This window comes from Cervus canadensis, chromosome 5 (assembly GCF_019320065.1).
Source record: "Cervus canadensis isolate Bull #8, Minnesota chromosome 5, ASM1932006v1, whole genome shotgun sequence".
In the NCBI taxonomy this organism is placed as follows: domain Eukaryota; kingdom Metazoa; phylum Chordata; class Mammalia; order Artiodactyla; family Cervidae; genus Cervus; species Cervus canadensis.
Window position 1 is genome coordinate 65,361,505 of NC_057390.1, and position 27,429 is coordinate 65,388,933.

At 42.4% G+C, this 27,429-nt stretch overlaps 1 protein-coding gene across 1 annotated transcript; it reads right to left on the reverse strand.

Moving 5' to 3' along the window:
• Window positions 1–1,565: 1,565 nt before the first annotated feature.
• Window positions 1,566–27,232, reverse strand: MXD1 (MAX dimerization protein 1). Its single transcript, XM_043468973.1, has 6 exons — window positions 26,906–27,232; window positions 26,060–26,159; window positions 21,156–21,185; window positions 8,638–8,752; window positions 6,746–6,905; window positions 1,566–6,551 (listed from the first exon to the last, which is right to left on the reverse strand). Exons 1-6 carry the CDS (start codon window positions 26,976–26,978, stop codon window positions 6,361–6,363), a joined length of 669 nt encoding a protein of 222 aa, XP_043324908.1. The 5' UTR covers window positions 26,979–27,232; the 3' UTR covers window positions 1,566–6,360.
• Window positions 27,233–27,429: the final 197 nt, after the last annotated feature.

Sequence of the window (27,429 nt, forward strand, 5' to 3'; positions counted from 1 at the left end):
CCTCTCTCAGCCACAGTAAACAGGGGTCCTGATGTGAGGCAGAATGTGGCTTTTGTCCATGGTGCTGGCGATTTAGTTTTGGTGGATTCAGTTTGGAGCCTGTCCACACAGATGGACCCAGGACTCACACGTCCTAGGAAGGCCTACCATATAGCTCTGCTTTTTGGGGAGAAAACAGAAGAGGTAGGCCTTAGCTTTTCCCAAGTAGAAATACCAGAAGGATCCTTTTTCATAACACCCTCAAGTCATCATAGTTCACTTTTGGGGCACAATAAAAACCTTTCAAAAATTTTAGGTGGTTTTAGAATAAGAAGCCACTGGCCAAGAAGAAGAAAGACACCTTTTTCCTTAACTGAACAAGTGCTCTGCTGAGGGAACAATGGCAGGTCAGGGCGGTGTACTCAGCTCAGCAGACTTGCCTGGCCAAGGACTTGAACACGAAGCCTGATGCTCTAGAAAGGAGCTCCGAGAGGGCAGGGGGGTTGTGTATTTTGTTCATTGGTATGTCTTCAGCTCTAAGATAGAGCCTGGCTTAGCCCAGGCACTCAATCCCTGTTTGTCAAATGAATGAATAGAAACGGACTTCCCTGGTGGTCCAGGGGCCAAGACTCTGTGCTCTCAATGCAGGGGGCAGTTCAATTTCTGGTCGGGGAACTAGATCCCGCATGCCATAATGAAGACTGAAGACCCGAGTGCCACAACTAAGACCTGGCACAGCCAAATAAATGATTAAAAAATAATAAATATTTCAGAACAACAGCAACAACAAGGGAAGTCTGAGTGACTGTTACAGCCAGAGGAGTCTGAAGGAGAGATGATTGGGATTTAACATGTGTCTTTGGTAGGATCGTGGATCAAGAAAAACAAATGAAGTCCAAACAAATTTTTAAAAAATGAATGAATAAATGTGAATTAATCAAAGGGTTTAATATGTGAAAAAACAAATTTCCTAAACTGGGTGTGTTTTCTCCTCTCAGTGACTTGTCTTTCCTGGTGCAGTGTCCCCCTTTGCACCCCATCACTCACCACGGGCTCCCAGCCACACCCCAGCCCCAGGAGCTCTCCCTTCTCCATCACCTGCCTGGTTGTACTGACTCTTCTCTTTGCCTGCAAGGGAAAACTCTTTCTCCAGGGCCCAACTTGAATGTCACCACTTCTGTGATTTCTCATAGCCAGTCCCTGTATGACTTTATCCCACCACCAACTGTATTGCATTGAGTGGTGAGTACATTGCCCTCTTCCACACCGACCATGGGCTGCCAGAAAGACAGGGTAGTCTGGTTTGCTGTGTGGTCCCCCAGACAGTCTGCATGATCAGATGTAACACAGTGGAGCAGAGCCAAGAGCGAGTGCCTGAGCAGGAGAACAGGAGGAAAGCAGCGGGGAAGGGCCTCAATCGGAGCCACAAGATCAAAGCTCCCACTACAGAATCCAAGTCCTGAGAACTTTTGGCCAGCAAATTTTCCATGATTATTAAAAGGAAAGAGAAACCTGATGAACTCAGTTCTCTAAGTAAAAAACCACGGAAGGTTAAACTGGGTACAGAACATTAGGAAGACGCAAACTTCTTTAATAATGAAATAATTTATTATTTGTTAACGGTTGAACAATACAGAAGTTTACATATACACAGCAAAGATTCTCTAAAACATGGAGTAGTTCTCAAAACGCATGTACTAACTGTAGTGAAAAGCACCATTCTCTATGTCTTGACACAGGATTTACATTGGCATCATATTTACATCAAGAAATAAACATCTGGAAACAGAAATTCACACTCTTGTCTGCTGCTCCCTGTTTAGGCTGTGTTTACTGTTAGGGTGATGGCCCCCAACATTGATGGTTGACAGCAACATTCCTAGAGCACCAATTCTAAGGACAGGGGTCAAGGCAAGCTTGGTTCTCTGGTGAAAGCTAAAATGAAGAAAGCCCTCTCAATCCTCCACACCCTCCAGACAGAATATAAAATAAAAATTTTAAATCTGGGTAAATCTTAGAAACAAGTGCTTTACTAATTCTTATTTTATGATTTTGAGAGAAGACAAAGATACTCAATTTCTTCAGCCATTCAATAGCTGATGATAACAGTCCCAGGCAATTATTTCTTCTTTCAGAAGATAGGGTAAGAAAATCATCCATGTAGTAAATTAATGAAAAAATCATGATAAATCACATATCATACCCCCCTGCCCCCATCCCCAAATATTTCCAAAAACAAAACATCCCACAGTCTACAGAGATCTGATCATGTAAAATGAGAAAAAACACCTCATCTAAAAGGGTCTTTGGGTCATCTTCTCCCAGGAAGGATTTTTAAAATCAGGAGTAGCCAGCTACTGAAACCTACTGCATCCAAGAGTTAGACATACAAAAATAAGAAACTGACATGCAGGAAATTGCTTTGCAGCCTTTGACTTTCTGGTGTTCAACACACAGGGCAGGTAAAAGGGGAAGATAAAGACACTTGGGGAAACAAAGAAGAAAGAAAGGAGTGAGATTTGGGGGACTAAATGGATTATAAAGCACAATGAAAGTGGTATCCTTGCCAATTCAGTATGATATAAAAACCTAAGTTATGTGTCTGTATATACTTTTCAAAAGTAAGTTTTCTCTTTAAAGGATGGGGGAGAGGAAGAAGGAAGTCCACAAAATGCATTATTAAGTCCCGAGATATTGCTTGGCAGTTATTCTGAACATCACAATCCTACCCAGTTTATACTTTTTTCCCCCACACCCCAAGATTTGCTTTTGGCCACTTCAGGGACAGAGAAGAGACCCATAGGAAACCCAGGGAAGGACCCTTTGTTTCTTTTGAAAAAAAGTAGAGGTTAAAGGAGAATGCCCATCTTTTAAAAAAAAAAAATCCTCAAGCCACTTAAGTGGCCAAGTGTAGGGTCAGGGCCTTCTTAGAGCTCAATTCTGAATCAACACTGAAATTATTTTAGCTTTGAGTTGACAGGAAGAAAAATCTAGGTCCTGCTCTAAAGGGTGACGCTCTTTGAATCACTAGCATAAGATATGTGACTAGAGAAATGAGCCGCGGTCACTATCACCACCTTGATTCCAGATCTCTGCTTAGCAAAAGAAACCAAAAACACCCTGGGTGCATGCCCGCCATTCTAAGCCAACAGGCAGGGAAAGTTAGGTCTTCTGGGTGTTAGCAGAAGCACACATAGAGATTTTCTCACTGCATGAAATTAAACTGCACTACATACTATTTATTTTCCCACTTGCATTGCAATGGTATCAATAAGAGTGTAGATTTCTTCCTAGTTTCTTAAAACCAGTTTTCACATAAAAATATGCATGTGCCTATATTTACACACATCTATTATTTACGTACAACAGTCAAAGTCTTAAAGGCTGGGGTTTATATCTTTGCCCATTCCCTCCCCCCAACAACCCTAATAGAAAGGTTTTTCATTTTGCTTAAAAAATTAAAAAAAAAAAAAGAAAAGAAAAACCAGAACCCAAAAGACTGTCTAGCTCTTAACAGTCATGCTGGTGGATAAGTGAATGGCAGGGCAGATTGGCGAATCAGGGCGGCTGATCAGCCACATGGGGAAGAGGATTAGCTGCCTTGGGCTGAGTTTGCTGGTCCTGAAGCTTACAGTTTTGGTTAGAGAGAGGCTTGTCTGGCACGCCGATTTGGTCTACCTCGAGCTTTGAAAGTTGTGTCTAACCCTGGTGTCAGTTTATCACAAGTGAATAAAAAATATAGAGATCTATCAAGTTCCACATTTATATGCCATCAAATTGAAAAGGACCAGACAAACAGTGCAAAGGTCAAATAATTACTATTTTATATTGGGACAGTACATTTCATATTTCAACCAAAAGACAAAAATGCAGTTTAACTCAAAAGGCACAACAATTAAAACACAGAAAATAACGGCATCTCTCAGATGCCTTATTTCTAAATTAAACAAACAAAATACATGAGTTTTGTTCCCTTCCCTCCCTCAACGCAAGCCCACAAGCTTTTCCCAAAGTCTTGAGTTTTCGATGCCGTACAGCATCCAGCATCATGGACTTGTGAGGCGCTTGAAGGTAGCAATTAAAATGCTTTCGAGGTCTAGTGAATGGCATTCAAAAGGGACCTCAAAGTGCAGTTATATCTTTTTTCAAACATGTTACAGGCTGAGCTGGCTCTTTGAACACTATCACTCTGCTTAAATTCAGGAAGCAGGCTTTAAAAATGCAAAAGGCATACAAGTTGTATTTCAGTGCAAATCTTCAGCTGGTAATTGGAAAAGATTCCAACAATTAAAAAACAGAAAAAAGAAAGAAAAATCTTTTGTATCACCTGCCCCTCCCCCCACCCAAAAGCTGAAATGAAGAGAAAAACAGAAAACAAAAATAGAAGAATTAGAGATGACTTTGGAATCATTTAGGAATCCACCACTTCCAATTAAAATTTTTTGAATACATTAAGAAATCATTTAAAAAGCAAAAATAAACACAAAGGTAATGTTTCAGACTGCTCTTCATGTCTAGAATGAGCTTCCGTGTGGAGTGCATTTGAACTTTTAGTTGTGGGCAAGGAGGGGGCACGGAGGAGGTGCGAGGCTGTGGTGGGGAGACCACAGGCCAGCTGGGGGCACAGGCGGCCCCCACTACCAGTTCCGCCAGCGAGCCCTTAGGTTGCAGTGCGGCTGTAGATTTTAGGAATGTTCTCATCACGTTGTGACACACACTGTTTCAGAGTCACAGTTATTACAAATGGTTCAAATTCAATGAAAAAGGTTCGCCAGAGGTTGAAAACATTGAGACCTCGAAAATATGAATGCAAAAATATTAAGGGGAAATGAACCAATTTTGTAGATACCTACATACAAAGTTTCTAGAACATCTATAAAAGCACAAAGTCGTAAGAATTTATTTTCCATTACATTAGTTTATATAAAATGAATAAATAGTATTTATAGATTTAATGTGTCTTATGTACATATACATGTGCTCTGTTTTAGCTTAAATAAAAATGCTACAAAGTGGGAGACCACTTAAGGGAGAAATCATAACCAGAAAGAAAAATCAGCCTTTTAAACTATCAACCCAAAAGCCTCCATAAAGAAGTCTCCGGGTGCGTCCAAAAACAGTGAGGAGAGGGATTCTAGTAACACTGTACCATCCCCTCCTGTTCACCTGCAACAGAGAGTAGAAATGTGGACTTTTCCCCTTTCACTGATGATGGACACTAGCTCAGCTAGTGCCAAAGCTCAGTTATTGCTGAAAGTTACATAGGAAAATAGTTAAGGATTGGACCAAATGTCACTTATTTGGGAAAAAAAAAAAGAGGCATAATCAGTTTGTGTTAAGTGGGAAATGGAGATCTCATTTATCTCTGAGGTAGGAAAAAAAAATGCTCCAGAGACAAGTAGCAAAACCAACTTGGAGGGGAAACGTGCCTTCGGAGAGCAGGACACAGCACGGACCCAGGGACAGCGCGCAAAAATAGATTGTACCATTGTGTTCATGAGAACAAATAACGTTGGAACTTTTATAAGCAAGGTGTCCATCTGAAGGTGAGAAATACTGCTCCTGTCTGCACGTGGGTTGGGGCATTCACTCGGGATGTGTGTACTTGTGTGTGTGTGAAGGGCATGTTTTCTGGAGGTATTCCTGACTTGTCACGGGTAGTGAGGGCCAGGGCTAAGTGCTCTTAAATGCCACTTTCAAAGCTTACTTTGGAGTTCTGAGATCAGAATCTCAACTTGAGAAGTTTGTTTCCTTCAGTTTCCTAAGCACAAGACACATTCGGACGTTTCTGCTAGGCATGTCACACAGGAAGCCAGAAAACGTTAAGGAAGGTCTAGAAGACCACACAGGACAGTAAATAAGAGGGGGAAACTGCCGAGATGTCAGAGGTGCTTATTCGGCCTCAGAGTTCTTGGATGCTTCAAACTGATTGGAATGTATGGTCTCTCAGAGAGACTTGTGGAGAGAAAGAGAGAAGCTAGAGGATGCAATCAGAAATCCACGATCCTGGTCGGCGTCCCCCAACTTTTTGCGGGGCTAAGCAGCGTTCAGCCACCCCAAACTGAGCAACACAGAGTCGAGATGCCCCTGGGTGTCCTGGCTGCACTGACTGGCTCAGCGGCGCGGGCCGCTCAACCCCTTTCGAGATGGGGATCAGGGATTTAAAAAAAAAAAACAGGGAAAAGAAAAAAACAGGAAAAAGAAAAAAACAGAAACCCACAATCCTAATCACTTCCTTGACAACTTTAAACGCAGCTGCTCTTGGTGACGTGGTACACGGAAGCCAACGTGCGAGGGGATTGTGGGCAGGTCCCATACGCTACCTAAATCGGAGCCGACAGGGAGGACCATCCGGGCGGCAGCCGAAGCGACCACGCTCTCCTAGAGACCAAGACACGTCGTCTTGTGACTGTCCTGGAGCTTTATTCTCTTGACGCTGGAGCTGGAGTAGCCCTCGTCACTGCCCAGGCTTTGCATGCTTCCCCGCTCGTCCGAGTCGCTCACGCTGCTGCAGCTCCAGTCCAGGTCGCCCGTGAGATAGTCTGTGCTCTCGACGTCCACGTCGATCTCTTCTGTGGGGACGAGACAGACCGCGGTGAGGGCCTGCTCTGGGAAAGACAAGCTTGGCTGCGGGGCCTGGCCGCCGAGGGACCGGGAGGCTGGCTCCTGCAGGTCACACCGCTTGACTTCTCTAAGTCAGGGGGCCTCTTGGTCCCCGCTCTGCCCGGGTGGGAGGGGGCGGGGGCGGGGGCGGGGGGACGCTCACCCCTGTCGGAGTCAGAGCGCTCGGAGGAGACGGTGGAGCCGGTGCTGTCCATCCGTATCCTCTCGATGCCCAGCTTCTCCAGCTGCCTCTTCAGGTGCCGCTGCTCTCGCTGCAGCTGATCGATTTGGTGAATGGCTTTTCTGTCACAGTCTTCAAGTTTCTGCGGGTCGAAGGGGCAAGTTGTTGAAGGGCACGGGCAGATTTCACAATAGGTGATGGCCCACACCTCCTTGCCTAGAGGTGAAATGTGCCAGTTTCCCACAGAAGCCTCTGCCGTGTCCCTTGTTGAGCTTCTCGCGGGGACAGGAAGCAGCTGACTGGCTGCTGACCCCGTGTTCATCTGACTTGATCAGCGTCAGCGGCACGGTGACACCATCGTGTGGATTCCGGGGTGAGCTGACACACTGGCACCCGCCCCCCTCAGCCACGACAGTGAACAGACTGGCGGGAACCCCCAAGCTGGTCTCCCCTGCCTGTGGTGACGCCTCCCCCAACACCTACTCTCTGAGCAACTGTGTGTGACAGAAGCTTCAGAAACATGCCTTTCCCTGTAAAGGTACGTTTATTCAAGTACGCATCCCAATTGCACTCGTGATTTTTTTGTGTCATGCCAAATCTCAATTAACTTTTGTCTGTTGGCAGGAATGATATTCCCTTTTGAAGTTCTCATTCCAAACTGTCCAAATAAGAGCTTAGAAAACACATTTTCATAGATCATTTTGTTTTCACAAATCTGTTCTCTAGTTTCTCAGATAATTCTTCAGATAATTATGAAGATTGTGTAATTGTGGTTGTTTTGCTCTAAACAGAGGTTCTTGCCCCACTGCCGCAGAACTGCCATGTATGCAGGCTACTAACTATAATTCAAGTGACATGTGTCCACTTGTGACTATGACTATAAAAACACGCTAAACGGTGATTCTGGCTCAGGAGTTACCCTTTGCTTTTCAAGACACATACTGTGTGCTGACTTTGTTTCAGATCCTCTGGGAGGTGCTGGGGATACAAGGTGAATACAAAGATCTGGTCCCATCCTTGTCTGTATCCTAACATAGTGGATGGAGACAAGTGAACAGTCACACAAACCATGGTCAGATGTCAACTGTGATGAGTCCTAAAGAGAGAGATCCAGCAGTAAGGACCATCTCTTAACAGGAAGAAGGCGACTCAGTCATGGAAGGTGTCCCTGCACCATGACACCTGTGCTGAGGTCTGAAGGATGACAAGAAGTTAACTAGGTGAAGAAGGGAGGGGAAGAGTGCACCACGCAGAGGGAACAGCATGTGCAAAGGCCCTGTGGTGAGATAGCCTGGCAAGGGCAAGGGACTGAGAGAAGGGCCGGGGGCGGGGGTGGGGAGAGGAGAGTGTCTGGCAAGCGCTGCTGCTGCACAGGCAAGGGAGTGGGGAGGGGGCGGGTAGGGCAGGCCTGGTGACACAGTGTGTCCCGAGCAGCCGTGCAGCACTTTTACATGTGGTGACATGTTGATTTGAACTTTGGCAGGACTGACCTTGGGAAGCAGGGAGATTAGTTTGGAAGAGCCCTCTGAGGAGTCTGCTGCAGTTCATGATGGTGTTTATGGAAACAGAGCAGGCTGTGGCATATGTGAGTCTTGAAGGCATGTGGCTAAGGAGCAAGATGATATCAGGATCAAGGGTGACCCTGAATTTCTGGCTCGTACATCACACGGACAGCTGGATGGACAATTTAACTTCTGGTTCTTGGGAGTGAGAATTACTCAGTTGGGTGCTGGACAGGTTTAGTCTGTGATTCGTCCAAGAGGTGGGTTGGAAGAGTTCAGCAGAGGGAACTGTCCTGGAGACAGTCTCTGATAACAACAAACAAACTCTCAGTGGGCAGGTCAAGACAAAAAGGCACCTCAGGGTGCACTTACCTTTATGTGCAATTTGGCTTTTGTTAATAAACTCAGTGTAGTGTGTCGATTTGATTCTGGACCAAGTGGCACCAGCCCCTTCAACTTTTCCAGGCACAAGCGAAGGTGGGCCCGTCTACAAAAACAAGATCACAGAAGCACTTGAGACTTTCATAGCTGGCCAGAAGGCACCCAGAAGAACAAGCTCTAACAGAGTATGAAGTTGCCCAGGCCCACTGACGGCAAATGCCACCAGGGACTTCTGGCCAAGTGAACATCTTTTGAAATTAGGCAACTCTGATAAAAACCAAGGAGATGCAAAATCCATGGTTTTCTAAAGTTAAGTCTATAACACACATCAAGGGTAAACACTGATATCTATACACTATACATGTCAGTGAGAGAATCCTTTGAACCCATACCTCTCTTTCCCCTTTCAGGACCACTAAATCATGACAACTTTATCTTGCTGTATATAATATTTATCCTTGTGAATGACAAATGTGTATGGTTATTCATTACAATTTTATTAATAATAGCAAAGATTGAAACAGCCCAACCCATCATCAATAGGAACTGGTCAAGTGAGTTAGGGTGCACCCAGACAGTAGAGTAGTATGCAGCTATGAAAGACAATGAAAATATGCTCTATGCCTTATGAGGAAAGAGCACTCAGATACGCTGTTAAGAAGAGAAAAGCAAGATACCAAACTATGCCTATAACATGCTAGCTTTGAGTAAAAATGGAAGAAAAATAATTATCTATATTCATATCTTCTTGTGTGACAGAAAGAAAGTCTGAAATGATACATAAGAAACTAGTAACAGCGACCAGGCAGAGAGGCATCAGGGCTAGTCGGACAGGGACAAAGAAAGAGAGGGAATTTTTACTGAATAATTTGTTACAGGTTTTGGTTTTTCAGCCATTCAAAAAGTTAAATGCATTTTTTTCAAAAATAAGGAAAAAGCCTATCAGTGGTATTGCTATACCAACAAGCATGCTGAGAGCTGGCAAGGACCACCTGTATGTCTTGGAGCAGGACAGAACGGGAGGAAGGCTGCCTGAGGCAGAAGCTGCAAACACTCACTGAAGAGACAGCATTTACTACAGAACAGAAGCACAAGAGTCTCTAGAATTTTGGAAATGAATACTTCACTGAAACCCTGGTTTAGGCTTTAACCTGGAACCTAGCAGATTCCGTGAATGTAAGAAACAGCTGAGGTTCAGGGTTCTTGCTTCAGTGAACCTCCACCTCCTCAAAGCCTTCACAGGCCATTCCAGTCCACAGGGCTTCCTCCTTTTCCTGAGTACTTTTCATACTATTCATTGGGAAATTCACTGTTCTGCCTGAATTTTTTGGTTATTTGTGACTTAACCATTCATTGCTAACTCCTTAGAAAGTCAGGATTACAACTTAACTATTGTTGGCTTCCCTTGATGCCTTCCCCTCTCATATATATGCTTAATACATGTTTGTTGCATGGATGGTGTCTTCTATTCCACTGGACTAAGTTTCTCGGGGCTTGAGTGGTTCTGAGCCCCCGCCTCATCTGCTTCTGAGCTCCTTCCCATCAACTGTCGAAGTTGCCCTAAGGTCTCCAAGGACCCCTAAGCCCTGGTGTCCATTCCTGAGCTAGGAAGATGTAGTGGTATAAATTCTGTACTATTTTATAAGACTTCTGCTTGCTCTGAAAACCTGCCCACGTGGAATGGCTGCAAACAAAGACTCACATTAGAAGTTTGCTCCTTCAACTACTACATGAGGAGAAACACAAACACAGGACCTGTGTATAAAATGTACTTGTTCACCTCTTCATAAAAGAGTCATGAAAACAGATCCTACTATTAGAAACACTATGAAAAACTATGATTAGTCATATATAGCTATCTAACTTATTCCCACTACAAAGTTTAAAAATTTTTTTAAAAGTTCAAAAATTAAAATTAGACATTTGTTTCAGCCTGCTCACTGCAAACACTGCATGATTCAGAACAGTGTCATATTAGTCCTTCTATGATGTGGGTTTATCTATAGATATGAGTATGTAAATTCTTAAGGAAGTTTGTTTTCTGATAAAAATAATAAAAGTCATCTTTCCATGCTGTGTCATTTCTAGTTATCCAGGGAGTCGGGCCAAGAAAGGACAATTTCACTCCCCAAGTGTGGGTGGCCGAAGAACACTCCCAGTTGTGAAACTTGAAATCATCCATTTGACTGGTTCAAGCTTAGAGTAATACATGTTCGTTCAGTATTTGCTGACCTAGTTTTGTGAAAATAGGACCGCAGTGCTTGCTGGATTTTTGTAGAGATCCAAAGCCAGCTGGTGTTTCTGGAGTGCCTGCCTCGGCCTGCTACAGTGCCTCACTGCTCCAGCCTCACAGCTGACCTGCCCACGTGCCGCACACACATCCGCAGGCTGCTGCCTGCACCGACCTCAGGGGAGGGATGAGGTGTGTGAGGAAGCTTCAGTTCCATCACAGAGCAGTGAAATTCAATTCTTGAGCCAGATGCAGTAAAGCAAACAGACCCCCCTGTAGCAGCTTCCACCGAGGGTCCTCGACTCCAAGACACACCCCTACCCCCAAGCTGGAACCCGGAATCCGTCAGCCAGCGGTGAGCACCCATGGAGTGCCTAGATCTAAAACAAGTAGAACAAGCTCCTGTCTCAGCTCTCTGTCCTCAGGCCTGACCCCTCCCCTGCCCAGGGCTCTGGCCTTCTAGAAGGATCCTACTGTCCCACCGTGAACCTGGCCTAACCCCCTCTTCCAGGAATTAGCAGGTTTGGCTACATCTCCTCAACAGGAAGCCACACGACACCTCCATCTGACCCTTACTTGGGTCCCCTCTCATCACATATTCAGACAGACCTCTTCCTGTTGTCAAGAGCTGCCTCCCAGCTCCCCATCCCCCCCCCGCCCCCAGCAGAAAAGAGTAGTCAAATCCTGGCCCCCTCCTGCCCCAACTGCCTCCTCTTTGCACTGATCCAACTGCTTTGTAAGTGATAGACTTTGACAAACCTCACCTGCTGACTCTTCAGAAATATTGTTCTCGTTATTGTGAATACGTTGATACACCTTTGGTCTACAGTAGCACAGAGAAACCAGTCTTTGATCTGGATGCTCAGAGTCAAGTGTGGCCTATAACAAGTGATAATTAAACTAGATGCAAACTACAGCTTCTCTTTGCTATGCTTTTTTTTTTTAGTATCTCAAATTTTATTTTTGTTTTTAATTATTTTTATATTCTGAATGTGTCAGTCACTATACAACCAAATATTAGCGCAATGATTAAGGGTAAAGGTTTGGGACTCTGGCCTTGCCACTTATTTCCTGTGTGGCCTTGAGCAGATGACTTAACTCCAAGCAGCATCCGTTTCCTTGGCAGTAGAGGAGGATGACAGTGCCTCCCCGCAAGGCCTGTCGTGAGTGTTAACTGAGACGGGGTATGGAAGCCCAGACCAGGGTCTGACGGGAAGTGCTCTGTATATGGTAGCAGTTATTCTTTCAATCCTAGCTTCCTTTGAGGAAGGATAATTGCTGGGAGCAAACACAGATAATTATAACCCTATCATATTCCTTTCAAAATCAACAGGGAACTCAGAGTGTCTCACTAGGTAAACAGAGGCTGTCTGGTTACAATCCAGTTCACTCAACTCTTCCTTAAGGAAAACGGACATCTTTTGTCATTAAAAGATTTAGTGGAAAATCTAATCCATTTTCTATGGAGACACAGATCTTGCTTATGCCAAAGTTACTATTTTTTTTTTTAACTTTAAAAAATTAGCAGGGACTTTACAAAACAACCCATGCCAAAGGAAAGACTCGCTTGGGGCCACCCCCATTATGCGGAGGCAGGGCTGGAAGGGATTCCGCGGTGTGGAAGGAACCATCTAAAGCACATGAAGACTCCTGCCTACATCTCTAGTGCAAAGGCCAAAGGCAAGTAAAAATCGGGGTAAATATGTACTGACCTTGGAAATGCAAGTACATTTCCGGATGTGTTATCCATACCCAGAAAACCTAAAATATTTCATGTACGATAGCAAGAAGAAAGGAAAGCACGTCTAAGTACAGACTTAAAATAGTCTGGGAAGGCTCTCTGGGAAGAAAACTATAAAACTTTGCTGAGAGACATAAGAAAATCTGAATAAATGGAAAAAATAGCACATTCCTAGATATGAACCCTCAAAATAAAAATATCAATGTTACCCAACTTTTTCTACAAATTTAATGTAATTCCAAGAGAAAAAAATCCCCACAGCATTCTTTTTAATGCTGGGAAATTAAACTTCATCTAGAAGAATAAAGAGACTGCCAAAATTCTTAGAAAAGAAGAATGAAGAGGACTGTGCTATACTGATCATTAAGTTGTATTACAAAGTATCAATAATTAAAAACAGAATATACTAATATAGGAAAAGGTGGACAAATCAAAGGAAGAGAAGAAAAAATTCCCAGAATCAGACTTAGGAATAGATGTGAATTGAGCATATAATGGAGCTAACACTGCAAATCCTTGGAAAAGAACAGATTACTCCGAAAATAGCAGGGGAGTGGGGAAATAAATATCAAAAGACAGTCTAAATATATTAAACATTTAAATATAAAGTATATTTGGATATGACTTATTTCTGTTGTTAGTTTTCCTGAACTCATGTCAGCCACGAATTATGGAAAATTAAACCTGCAAGTGAATGAGGGTCATCAGTGAAGTGGGCTCTGGTCTTTTGGGGGCACTTCCTGTCATTCAAGCTTGGCACTGACAGAAGGCACGTGGGTTCACCAGTGTGCTCTCAGACAATTCCGAATGCTGCCCTTTTTATTTCTGCTTCCAGACTCAAGCTTCTTTGATTCTATCCACACCTTTCTCGCTCAGGTGAGCAGATTTGTAAATTGATGGAAAGATACAACAAAAAAAGTCTCCAGGTAGAGATGATGCCATGTGCAGACAGTGCTCCTGAATTTACTCTGTGATCCCTGAAGTTCTTCCTGACTTGTATGTCGCCAAGACCAGGAGGAATGGTACGAAAGCAGGTGTGCAGGCGTGTGTGTGAGTGTACTGAGAGAAAGGCATGTTATCAGACATTACTCTTCTTTATGGAGGATGTAACTGAACTCTCTCTGCCAGATTTTCACAGTGAAATGTATGACACAAAAACGTATCAGGCTGGGGCAGAGCGAACAGGATGGTAGCCAGTGAAGAGGACAGATAAGTAATGAGGTTCACAGATGGAAATCCTGAAACATACACTTGGCTGTTTCATTCACTTGTTAACCTCTAGCATCTCTCAAAGGATTACTATGCACTGCCACCTTCCTAGGTGCTGGTGATAGAATGCTAAGTGAGACAAAGTCACTGCCTTTGAAGTACTTAAAGTTTAGCTGAAGTTTACATCAAACATGTAAACAAATTATTGAAGAATCACTTATCTCAGCTACCTTCAGGCTGTGACAAATAACAGCTCCCACTGAAAGTTCTAGAATGGACCCTCCTTTGCCCTCTACCAAACATTATTTTTTCTTTTCCCTTATCCACATCTTGTTTGACTTAACTTCTCCATAAGGGTTTTCACAGCTTTCACAGCTTATTAGAAGCTTGTTTCCCTTTCCAAATAGATAACATTCATTTATTCTTTCACTTACATGCTGTAGACCTCCTGTGTATCTATTTGTTGTTTCTTCCATTACCAACTAACAGAAGTGACTGTCTTCCATTTCGTGTTAATCCACTCGAGTCTACAAATAATAAAGCACCTGCAGATGCTATCCTAAGAGTAGAATCTGATCTCTTTGGTAATTCACATGCCTTCTCTTTGAGGAAAGCCGTGCTTAATGAACATGATCCACTGGACCTCACCGAGTATTAGTTTTCATTAAAACTGGGCCTAAGACTATTAGAAGGGAGAAAATAAGTTACATAAACCATGCCTATTTCCTCTCCTACTTTTGTGTGGACACAGATTTAGCCAATTAAACAGTAAATCCTATAGGATAACTGTAGAGTGAAGTGAAGTGAAGTCGCTCAGTCGTGTCTGACTCTTTGTGACCCCATGGACTATAGCCTACAAGGCTCCTCTGTCCATGGAATTTTCCAGGCAAGAGTACTGGAGTGGGTTGCCATTTCCTTCTCCAGGGGATCTTCCCGAGCCAGGGAAGGTTGAATAACTGGAGGATGAATAAAGATAATTTCCAATATGGGTATGTATGAGCTGCATAGTGATTTTAAAATAGAATATTTAGTATAGTCTAAGAAGCAATAAATCTTATGGTGTCAAAATTTACTCCCCTAAAAGTGACTACAGGTCATGGAGATCATAACCTTCTCCAGATTTTGAGTTGAGACCAAAGCCTTACTGGATTACAAAAAAATCCAGGGGAAAAATACAAGTCACTCTCTGAGGGAAAAAAGTACTCTCCTTTTTCTAAAATGGTCCCTTTATAAATATTGCCAAATGCATCTTTATTACTGACTTAAGTGGAATCTTGGAAGGTTTTGAAGATCGTTCATAACTGTGATAGTAAGCTTTATGAAATACACAAAGATAGCCATACATCCTCACTGTATGGGAACATGACACTAAGTGAGCAATGCGTAAACAGTAATTCATGCTGACTACATTTTAATAAAGTCAATTCTCTATTAAAGTATTAAATACATAATCATCTATTTAATATTTCCTTTATAGAGCCCAATTTTTAAAAAACACAAAATATAGATTATAGTTAATACCTGCTAGCTCTATCTCACCCTTCAACTATTACTGTCTAGGACAAAAAATCAGGGAGTGCCTCCAGTGTTCTGGTAGGGAATTAGAAATTGGCTGAATAACTAGCTTGTTTCTTCTACAAGTTCTTCCAAGAGGTACAGTCCAGGAAAACGGATTCTAGTAGCACAAATCAGGGTGCACCTCCACACCATCACCAGAGAGATTTGTACACTAATACCTATACCTTTCCTCTGTAATGACCAAGCTGTGTCTTCAGCCCCCTGTGGCAACAAAACAATGTGGATTTGTTACAACATTCTAGTGAAATGTGAATGTGGTCAAGGGCGTTCAAAAGCGGAAGAGTGGTGCAATGCCCATCACAACTCAGGCCCCTACCCCTTCAGTGGGAGTGTGGCCATTTGAAAAGCAAGACTCCAGAAGAAACAACTCTAGGGAACTGCAGTCCATTAGCATATCTTTCCAAGAGAGACCTGACTGAAATGGCTTCTCAAGTCAGACCAGATGCCAAGAAATACTGTTTGACCAGATGAAAACAACAGCTTAGGTCAGGCTGCCGAGTCTTTCTCACAGAGCACACACAGAAATCTTTTGTCATGGGGTCAGAAGACTCTGGCAGAGGTAATCTCTCTAGACCAGCTGCTTAATTCCAGAAAGGCCTGCATGTGTGTACCATTCCAGAAAAAATGGGTGTCTACAATTAAAGGAGATGCTAGAGCCTTCTTTTGAAAAGGAGCCCATTCAAGCACCTGACTCCTGACCCACAGGCTGCAGCGTATTTGCATTCACTCAGTCTCCATTTTGCTGAGCAGCGTATTGAAAGGCATTCAAACCAGAGGAATTACCAGCTAAGGAAAAGAGACAGCACAATTATCATCAATAAAGGGCATAAAAAAAAGACTAAAAGGTTTTCCACATCCCAACAATAATTAATTAGTAGTAGTAACAGTGGGAAACAAGTAGCAATTTTAAAATATATACATATAAATCCAGGAATACCTTTTACAAGGCATGTGTAAGATTTACACAGAAACACAACAAAACTTGGCTTAGAGACATAAAAGAGATCTGAGTAAATGAACATACACATCAAATCCTGGATGGAAAACTCTAATATGTAAACATGTACTTTTAAAGGTTAATTTATACTGAAATTATTTAGTTTGAAATTTGAAAATCCCCAAAGAATTTGGGGTATGGAGAATTGAAAGACTAACTATAAAATTCATTAAGAAAAATAAACTGGTAAAAAAAAAGGAGGAGGGAAGAATAGGGATTTGCTTTACCAGATCCTAAACTGCATGAAACCACAATGATTAAAACTGTACACTGGTGCAGGAAGAGCAGACAGATCAGTGGAATGGAAGAACAAGTCTAGAACCAAACTTAGCCATAAACAAGAATTTAGTATACAAAGAGGCAGCAACTTTAAACAGTGTGAGAACATCGATTCTGTAAAGGTAAATGACAAACAGGACAACTGTATGATACCTGAAGGGACAACACCGTTTCTTTCTTTCTTTTTTTTTTTTAGTCACATGGCATGTGGATCTTACTTTCCCAACCAGGGATTGAACCCATGCCCCTGCATTGGGAACACGGAGTTCCCAGTCTAGAGGGAACACCTCTAGACTGCCAGGAAAGTCCACCAAGGGGCAATTTCTTTCATACACACCCTTCATATTTTAGAATCTTTTCAAAATTAAGAAAAAGATAAATGCTCAGTAGAGAATTGGGCAAAGGTTATTTAACAGGCCTCCCTGGAAGCTCAGACAGTAAAGAATCTACCTATAATGCAGGAGACCTGGGTTGGATTCCTGTGCTGTGAAGATCCCCTGGAGAAGGGAATGACAACCCACTCCAGTATTCTTGCCTGGAGAATCCCATGGACAGAGGAACTTGGTGGGCTATAGTCCAGGGTATTGCAAAAAGTTGGACACAACTGAGCAACTAACACTTATTTAACAGGCAATTCACACACACACATACAAACTGTCAAAGATAATGAAAACTGTTAAACTGTCTTAGTAATATAAGAATGCAAGTTAAAATGAGTTGTGTGTTTGCTTTTTATCTATCAAATTTATAAAAGTCTTAAGCTAAAATATAAACTTGTGAAGGTAGAAGGAAAATATGGACTATAATCTGCCTGGTGGGCAATCCAGCAGTCAACATCAAAAACCACAACCATTTGGATACCATTCATTTCACAACCATGAACTTACCCTAAGGAAATAATTATGATGTTGGATAGAGATTTATCTATAAGATAGTTTAAGGAAGCATCAATTATATTAGCAAAATACTGGGAAGAACCTAAAATAGGAGACTGGTTATATGAGTTATGGCACACCATATGATGTAATATTGATTTTTAAAAAGTATGCACAAAAGTCTAGTGGATACAGAACTTAGCAGGACTGTTGACAGTTGTTATTGCTGCAAGGTCTGTTACTGGTGATTTTTATTTTCTTTGTGTTTTTCTGAACTTTCCAACTCACTACACAAAACTATTTTAAATGTTTCTTTCCAAAAAACCATTGAAAGATACATTTCAAAGTTTCACTGATCTCCTTGGGCTGCTAGAATTATGGATGATTTAATTTTTAGTATATGATTTTCTATATTTCTCAAGGCTTCCCCAGTGGCTCAGAAGTAAAGAATCTGCCTGCAATGCAGGGGACGCAGGAGATGCATGTTCGATACCTGGGTGGGGAAGATCCCTTGGATCTGTCCAGTATTCTTGCTGGGAAGAACTCATGGACAGAGGAGCCTGGCGGGCTACGGTCCATGTGGCTACAAAGAGTAGGTCATGACTGAAGCGACTGAGCACACAATATACTATATATTTCTCAAAATTTTCTATGAGATCAGTTTTTAAAAGCGAAAGAAAGACCACACACTCACCATGGGTGTTTCCTTAGGAGGCTAGACTCACAAAATTAGTTAAAATGCAGAGAAGCACATGCCAAGTGACAGATGTATCTACAGTGATGCTAGACTGAGCCCTCCGCCCTGGGGGCTTGGGTTCTGCTGGGCTCTGGATCCCAGCACCTAGTACTCAGCATCTACGGTGCTCCTCGAATGCCTAGTCTATCGAATGAAAATCAGCGCTGCCGCCTCTGCCACTACCACCTCCATCTCCACCATTCAGGAAATCTTTTAATTGTCCCACCACTGCCAAGATTATCAAAGGGGCAGTTTGAATATAATGTCCTCATAGTGGAGTCCTGATGCACACCAACTATTCAGAATCTCTAGAAAGCCACCGAAAAGGTTTTGGTGTGAAAAAACTTAACACAAATTTAATTAACTCTGCAATGTTAAAGAGGAAAAAAAAAATCCAATTATTAGAATTCTTTTCCTCAATTGCTTTTTTTTTTTTTTTGAGAGCCATGTCAGTCTTTTTTTTTAATGTGATGTTAAGGAAAAAAATGGCCTAACTGTATTAGCATTTTGCAAGTTGGTCTTCTTTTGTAGGATTCAGCTATGAAAACCAAGGAGACTGCAGCTGTTCAACTGACCATCAAACCTTAAAATCACAAGCATCTACTCTTTACAAGAGAAGAACCCAACAACTTTAACTCCCTCCCACCCCCCTGACCACCAATTGCAGCAACCAGCACTTGGTTAAATTAACTAAATGTGAGTCCTTACTTCCCTCTCTTCTGCTCACATGCTTTAGACTAGAGGAAAAATGATCAAGACCATAGAAGACCAAATTCCAAAAAAGGAAGGACAATAAGGAAACTAGATCACTAGCCCTTCAATAAGCAAATGTTGACTGGTCACAATCTGAATTATAAGCAACCGGCCCTGTGATGACTTCAAATCCAGTTTTCTAGAACCTTTACCTCCATCGCTTCCTGTGCAGACTGTCTGTATGTTTCTCATTAGACAAACTACACTTCTCTAAGATGGAGACCATGCTGATTTCATACCCCAGGATAAACTTACTTAGTACCCCAGTACTGAGCACAAGCTCTTAAGACATGGCAGGCAGAAAATAAACATTCTTGAACTGCTAAAATAAATGATAAAATTGACATCCTGTGGTATTCCTGCAGAGGGTGAAGCACAAAGCTGAGTACACCTAAGAGCCCTTACCTGAAGGGATGACATTTTAATAATACAAATAAATGCCTATGAGGAGGAGAACTAGGAGGCTTTTCAGCAGAAACAGTCCCAGTCAACCAGTTCCCCTAAAAAGCATGGAGATGTAAGAGAATCTAAAGATGAGAAAAAGAAGCCACATCAGACTACCTTTCTGCCTTCAGAAGAGACACTCTGGAGTTTCCAGTTCATCACACACACACACACACACACGTAATGCTAAATGTTTGGCCTGTTCCAAGATTCTCCTCCCTTGTCAGGTCTGGTATTCCCTTTCACTGATGAAACATGCCATTCAGAACCTGACTATCAGAGTCAGACTCTCTTCAAAGAGGGTTTGCATGAAATAACCACATGTGTTCAGAGAACCATCATCACACATCAGCCTGTTCACGCAGAGCACCGAGAAAGCACTCAGTCTGGATGGGCAGCCTGTACTGATGGGAGTTCAGAGACCAGAATGAGGCTTGTTCAGTGGTCTGCAGCCCTGGCTGAACATGAGAATCACCTGGGGTGCTTTTAAAAAAATACTAGTGCAGGATCTCAACCCAAATCAATTAAATCAGAATTGCTAGGGGTGAGGTCTGAGCATTGGTGTGTGTTCGTTTTTTTTTTTTCATCTGAAGTTCCACAAAGAATTATTAACTTTTTTCAGCATGATAAAAGCAAGTGGTTATGTTTTGTATTACTAGAGGTAGAAGAAAATGTGCTTTTAAAAACACTCCACAGAGAGTTTATTATACAAGATTGGTAAAATGCTGATAATTGTGGAAGCTGTGTGATGGATACATAGAAGTGGATTACATATTCACTCTACTTTTGTATATTTGAAAAATTCTATAATAAAAAGTTACTCTATATAATGAGAAAAAATAAAAATGTGTTCTCTTACCCCAAAGAGTATATGACTGTGTGTGCATGCTAAGTTGCTTCAGTTGTGTCTGACTCTTTTTGACCCTACGGACTGTAGCCTGCCCGGCTCCTCTGTCCATGGGATTCTCCAGGCAAGAATATTGGAGTGGGGAGCCATGCCCTCCCAACTCATATGAGTGTATGTGTATACTATATTTAATGGAAAAAATTTTTTTTAAAAACATTAAAAGCTTTGCAAGTGATTCTAACATGCAACCAGAGTTAAGAGTGACTAGGCCACATCATTTGAAAAATAAGGAGTCAAATCGGCAGCAGAAGGGAAGTCAGGTGAGATGTGGTAAGATGGAGGCCAGGGTGGGTGGCCCGCCTTGTCTGAGTGCCTCACTATCTCCAATTTCTGCTTTGCATATATTTACCTAAAATTTGAGCATCTTTATTCACAAGGGAACTTCTGTATGTGTATGTACATATATCTGTGTGTGTACATGATTTAAGACAGCACTACCAATTATATTCAGTAGCATGTAATTTTTGAAAAACACTATTTGCGGAAACATTACCTCTGACTTAAAACACTTTGGCCTTAGAATAGTCACATGGAAAGCCCTGCTGGGGAACAGCAGGCTGCAGGGGTGAGGGCTGGGGGTGTCATCTTGGGAACTGGTGAGCCCGTCTATCTAAGGGCTGTACAGACAGTGCTGATTAGATGGTCCTGAGTGAACTCTAGTATCAGGAGCTCATTGTGAGAAGTCAAGAGCAGCAACCAAGTGTCAATGAAAAAATACATCAAAGCTCCCCCCATCCCACCCCCGGAACCCCCAACTCACCTATTCTTCTCCATTTCATTGTGAGTCGATCTGAAAGAGGGAACAATAAGAGAAACATTATTCTTGTTTTAAAGGACTGCTCCAATGCCAACAAAATTATTTTAACTTCTTTCTCTCTCAAGCTGGAGGGAGAGAAGACAGAGGAAGGGCTCTACTAAAGAAATTAGTCCCTCTGGGGAAATAGATAAATGTAAATATCTCAAACAGCGTTCAAGGAGAAGGGAGAAACTGAGAGGCATGCAATCCCTAGTGGAAAAGTAATCCATTTTAAGAAAGGAAATAAAAGGGTTCTATTTATACAAAGGGAAAACAGCTGCAAAATGTGATGCGAATTTGGGTTATATAATACCACAAGGCTTTCTTTAGGCTGAGCATGGAACACCAGAAATTTGGCATCCCCACCCAACTCTGCAGTTCTCTAGGTGTACTGTACACCAAAATTGTACACTAGTTGTCTGACTATAGGACACAGTTTTAAAAGGATAAATATAACCTTTCTTCCCTTAATCTTTCTACTCCTTGAAGTTATTTTATTGCATGCAACCTCCCCAAAGATGCTACTGTTGAAGAGCTACCAAATGTTTTTAGGAAGGGGCTTCCAAAACTCAGTTCAATGTAAAGATGACAGGCTGGTTAAGGCAGCCCTTTGGGTGGAATCTGAGGTCCAGCTTTGCCACTGACTGATACTGTGGAAGAAATAAAAATGCTTACCATCCTGTCCTTTACTCTTTTGTAAAATGGAAATAAAAATGATTGCCAATTATCTACAGAACACATGTGGATCAGTGAGGTAGCAACTGTAAAAGTGATGAGAGAGGCTTGGATGAAAGCACAGGTGTGTGTGAAATCAGACTATTAGTGTGTTTATAGCTGACCTTGAATATAAGGTCTGGCCTATGGATTTATGGACAGGTTTTCACAGATGTCACAAGAAGTCAGTCAGTGTGGCTATCTCAGTGTCCATCTCACATAACTCATCCCAACTAGTTAAAAATAAACTTGAGGAACCTCCCAGCATTATAAATGAACTGAATCTTGACCTTATTTTTGGAAATTCTCTAGAATCTAATCAGTTCAGGAGAGATGACGCCCTGGCTCAGGTCAAGAATTCTGTGGGGCAATAATTGGAACTTTACTGGGCACTGGAAATAAATTCTCACAGTAATCATGGAGAAACCGTACTTCTGTGAATGCTCAACCCCTAATTCACATCAAGGGGCACCACCATCACGTTCATTCACACCAGAGACTAGTTGTGGGATCTGGGGCATTCTTGAAATGGGAAATTTCTAATTCAGCACTAAACTTCTTTTCCACAAGGCTTCTGGGATACCAATTTTCATTCACAAGGAAAAACAAACAAGACAATAATGACAGTATTTTAAATTTTAGAATATTTGTTTTCTAGATAAGGGATATATGAACCTTAAAACTGGTTAACTTGAAAGCTTTAAATTGATTCGCTTGGTTACCGTTCAGTGTTCTTCAGTTATGTTTTTCTGATGTATACTTCACTTCCTGCAATGGCCAGCAGGATATCACAGTTAACAAGAGTCTGGCCTGCAACTGCAAACCTTTGGCTTGATAGCACATGGCATTCTGGTTTTAACAGAGAATAACAAGTTCAAAGTCTGACAGGTTTTTTAGATGGATGAAAATATATGATGACAGGTGGTCAAAATTTCCCTGTTTAACTGTAGACAAGGACCATTCTGAGGAGGTGGAGAAGAGAGGGGTGGATATTTGAAAAGAACATGGTGTCTGATTACAGAAAAATCAGAGCACCGCAAGTTACCCTTATCCCATCTGGATTCTTTGAAGATACATATAAAAAAAATTCAGAATTCCCAAGATTATCTTTTTTACAAATTCCATAAGCAGCACAACTCCTTCCAAACTTTGAACAGTTTTGGAAACTATGGATCTTATTTGATTACTTAAGAGTGTTGACCACATGGTGATTTTTACAAGGGGACTTATACCTAACAGCTAGGACATTACTGAAGTACATTTGGTTTAGTGAAACTAAATTTGTCTTTAATAAAAGGAAGGCCATTGAAAAAAGGCCATTCAGAGACTCCCTGTCAACTCTGTTGATGGGAAAACATTTACATTTTTAATTTAAGAATCATAAGAATATATAGACACCTTGTATCAAAATCATTTTCCATGTGATTACTGAAAAGATTGGATAACTCTGGATTCATTGATAAAGGTCAAATGTCCAAATATATTTTAACAAAAATGTAACTAAGCCAAACCAGTCCCTGGGTTAAAAAAGACTCACCCTGTCAAGTCAGCTATATGACCACTGTCTCATAAAAGAACTGGGTGACGAGGGCTGAGCTTCCTCTTTCACGAGTGCCAATGCCTGCTTCACCAATGTAACAAAACACACTTTCAAAAACTCTGGATTTCAAGTCTAATTGTTTAAGTAACTGATTTAAAAAATCAGTAGGAAAGAAAAAAAAAGTTCCATCTTCCTGTAGTTCTCCAGATGATTCGAGAACAATCAATATTCACAATTTCACTTGTTTTTGTTTTTTAAACAAGCAATTAGAGAAATTTAAGATCTGCATTTTCAGTTTCCAAGAAGTTTGCTATGCAGCTAAATCTTATTTTTTTTTAATTGTTGTCCAAGGAAGAGTAACTCCCAGATGCTACAAGCAAAGAGCCCAGCACTTGAACCTGAATTAACAAGAATACACTGTTACCAATGGTTATGTAAACCAGAAGTAATCTATAGCTCTTAAATCAGTTCAAAATTCTGACCATACATGGCCTTGGATATAAGTCTGATTCAAATCAAGGGGTCAAACTGCATTCTCTAGGGAGATGTCTCATTGCTCAGGTAAGGGTCATTCCAAACAGGTCATGAAGGAAGTGATTACATTTAAAGAAAACAACCTGCTGTTGCTTCATCTGTTTTGCTTGGTGCAATCTCCAGGTTTAATCATGGTCTCGCAGAGATCCCTGTACCACTTAAATTACTGCACGAATTGATCATTAGTCAAGAACATGAAAAACTGTGAGAGCCTCCTGTTTCTAACCATGGAAAGCAAACCAAATCCGTTGACAGAAATAATAGAGCTTTCCCCCAATCCAGAGTTGCAATCATTTTCCCAGGAATAAAGCTGGATACTAAAGAAAAGAGAAAGAATCTATTTCTTGAATTGAAATTCTCAACTATCACTATTTTTCTTTCCTAATCACCTTTTGGAGAAGGGAATGGCAATCTACTCCAGTATTCTTGCCTGGAGAATCCCATGGACTGAGGAGCTGGCAGGCTATAGTCCATAGGGTCGCATAGAGTCAACACAACTGAAACAACTTAGCATGGCATAGCATGGCAATCACCTTTTGGGGCCAAGCTACTTCTCATCGACAACATCCCCTTCTTCTCCTCACCACTGAACATCCCTTCAACAACTTTTCTGTGAAACTTAGAAAAAACAAGTACTAAGTACTTGGACTAAGTAGTAAGTACTTAAGTACTAGGATTAAAGTACTACAGATTAAGCTTTGACTATTAATATGAACAATTCCTCTCAAACCATGAGTGGACAAGAGTAAAAGTAACAAATGAACTACACTTTTCCATAAAAATAAAGCCAAAGGCTTCACTGTCCTGTCAAAAAGTTATAAAAAAAAATACTGTAACAAAAAGCAACACAGATATTGCTTCATACCACTGCACACTACACGTCAGCATTAACCTTCTTCTTAAAGGCCGTCAGTACTCGTGCACAGATCTACTTGCTACCACCTTCAGATAATGCCAAAGGTGGGAGGGAAAGGAAAAACCACCAGGTAACTCATTAACAGGTTCATCCTTCCCATGCCTTCCTATTCAAGAGTCGGCACATATGTGCTGCTCACTCATATCCTGTGGTTCTTCCAATGCTACGGACAATGGGGTGAACCAAGGACAGAAGAGGAAGGAAGAACAAGGGAGTTAAAGGTTTAAGTGGGAAACTTCTGGCTTTTAGTAGTCTGTATAATGTCATAGACGCTAACCAAATACAGTTATTTGCAGAGAGTATTCATGAGAATGGGAGATAGACAAGGATTCTAAATCAGTAAGGAAAATGTCAATGATTTTCAATTACTGGAATAAAAGGTATAATATTCAATGAGTCTAATAAAAACAGGTTTCCCAGCTAATGTATATATTAAGGGCAAAGAGGGGAAAAAGGGGGTGCAACAGCATTAATGGAGTACTCATATCAGGAAGTACATTCAGGGTTTTATTATGTGATTTCATTGACCATTAACCAAATACTTTCCAGTGAGACTTACAAATTTCAAGAACTACAAGATTAACGTAAAAAACTTGTGGCATATGAATATTTTAATATTATATCAATCTATTCCTCCATCCCAACAAGCAGGTTTGAACCTCAATCATTCCTCTTTGCCATTATAAATCGAGTGACAGATTACCAGACATATCACTGTATTTAATTTACACGTCAAATATGAAATCCTACCGCCTATGCCAAATCAATACTTTAACATATTTATAAAATCTTCACTATGAAAAGTAAAAAGTGGGTAATGTCCAGGATTTTCAGCTATAGAAAACTTGCCCTGAATCTGCAACTTCTGAAGACAAAATACTGTCACTGCGGCTAATCTCACTTGAAGTTTTCACATATTTTTTTTTTCAAAAGGGATGAAAAGCAAAATTAAGTTCTGGAAAATAAAAGTTCATAAAGAAATAGAAAACACTTCCATTTCTCTTTTCTTTTCAGTCCCCTCAACTCAAACAGAAGGGTTTCTTCCAATGCCTTAGGACTATGTATACATTACTGAATCACGACTGCCGCTTCATTTATGGGGTTAAAACCCGGCATCATCTGCGGCATAACCTAAAAGAGAAAGGGAAATATTTACCAAATTACCTGCTACTGCTGTTATTCTTCTTGGATTTGCTCCGCCGTTTTAAGGCATCTCTGTCCTTGTTATTGTATGGTAACATGGAGGCATAACCATGTTCAGCTTCTAGAAAACCGGAGGATCCAGTTAATGAATGAACCCAGAACAGTCAACACTCTCTCCCCTTCACAATATTTCCTTTTAAAAACGGATTTATTTTTCATTAAAATAAGACTGTGGAAATAATTAAAAGGAGCAAGGTGGAATTCTTAGAACAATGATTGTTTTTTCAATTGAGTGAATACCCTCAGTTCGGAGCAGGTGTAAAGAGCATTCCAGCTGCTCATTGTTGAGAAAGACACAGCAAGTCTCATGGAGCCTGGGTTTCCCACTGGCAACGTCCAGCAGGTTGGTGTATATTAAGTGGGACCGGCCTCAGACGAAGGTTCGGGGCCAGACACCGGGAGCCAGAGCCGAGGACGGAGGATGCGGGGCAAGGGAGGCGCTGCTCCGCCGACTGGGAGACCCGGCGCCAGGCCCACTTGGAGGCGGACCGGGAAGAGCCGGGTGAGGTAAACCAAGTGCTTGGCTGAAGGGGCCCCGGGCACCCCACTCACGACGGGATGCGGAGGGGGAAGCGTTCAGAATCCCGGGGGCAGCGGTCCCTTTCCACTCCCATTCATTGACTTTGGGGCAGCGACGGCCTCCCTTCGGACCGCGCGTGGGGAAAGCTGGAGGGGTTGGGAGCGCTCGCGGGTCGCGCTCTCAGCTCCTCCAACCACCCCCGGAGCGGCTGGGCACCTGGTTCCGCTGCCAGGCCCCTCAGAGCTCCCGGCACTAGCTCGGGCCGGACCCCTCCCGTCCCCGTGCACCTCTCTCCCGTCGCTCCAGGTAGTCAGCCGCCTCCAGCAGCATCTGGATGTTCATCCGAACCGCCGCCGCCATTCTGCACCGGGGGCCGGAGCCACGGGACCAACCCCCACTGGACACGGGCTCGCCGCCGCCGCCGGACACCCGCGCCCAGCTGTGGACCCCGCAGAGCAGGGCTGAGAGAGCCTCTCTGGCGACCACGCTCGCCGGAAGGGGGGAGGGGACCGGCGAGCTGGGCACCACCGACACCGTGACAGAACCTACAGAAGAGCAGCAGCCGCCACCGCCGCGGAGTGTTTATCCCCGACTCACCGTTCCCCCGCCCCCAGGCCCTTCTCTTGACAGGCCCACTTCGGCTGCATTCCTCATTGGGCGCCCTAAAGAATTCCCCGCCCTCGGACCTGTCCGATTGGGGGAAGGCACTACGGCCCCACCCCTCAGAGTCCGCTCCTCTCCCTGGTTGGTCACGCTTGACAAGGCCCGGGCTCCACCTCCTCTTTCCAATTGGTGACAGGATTCTCAACTC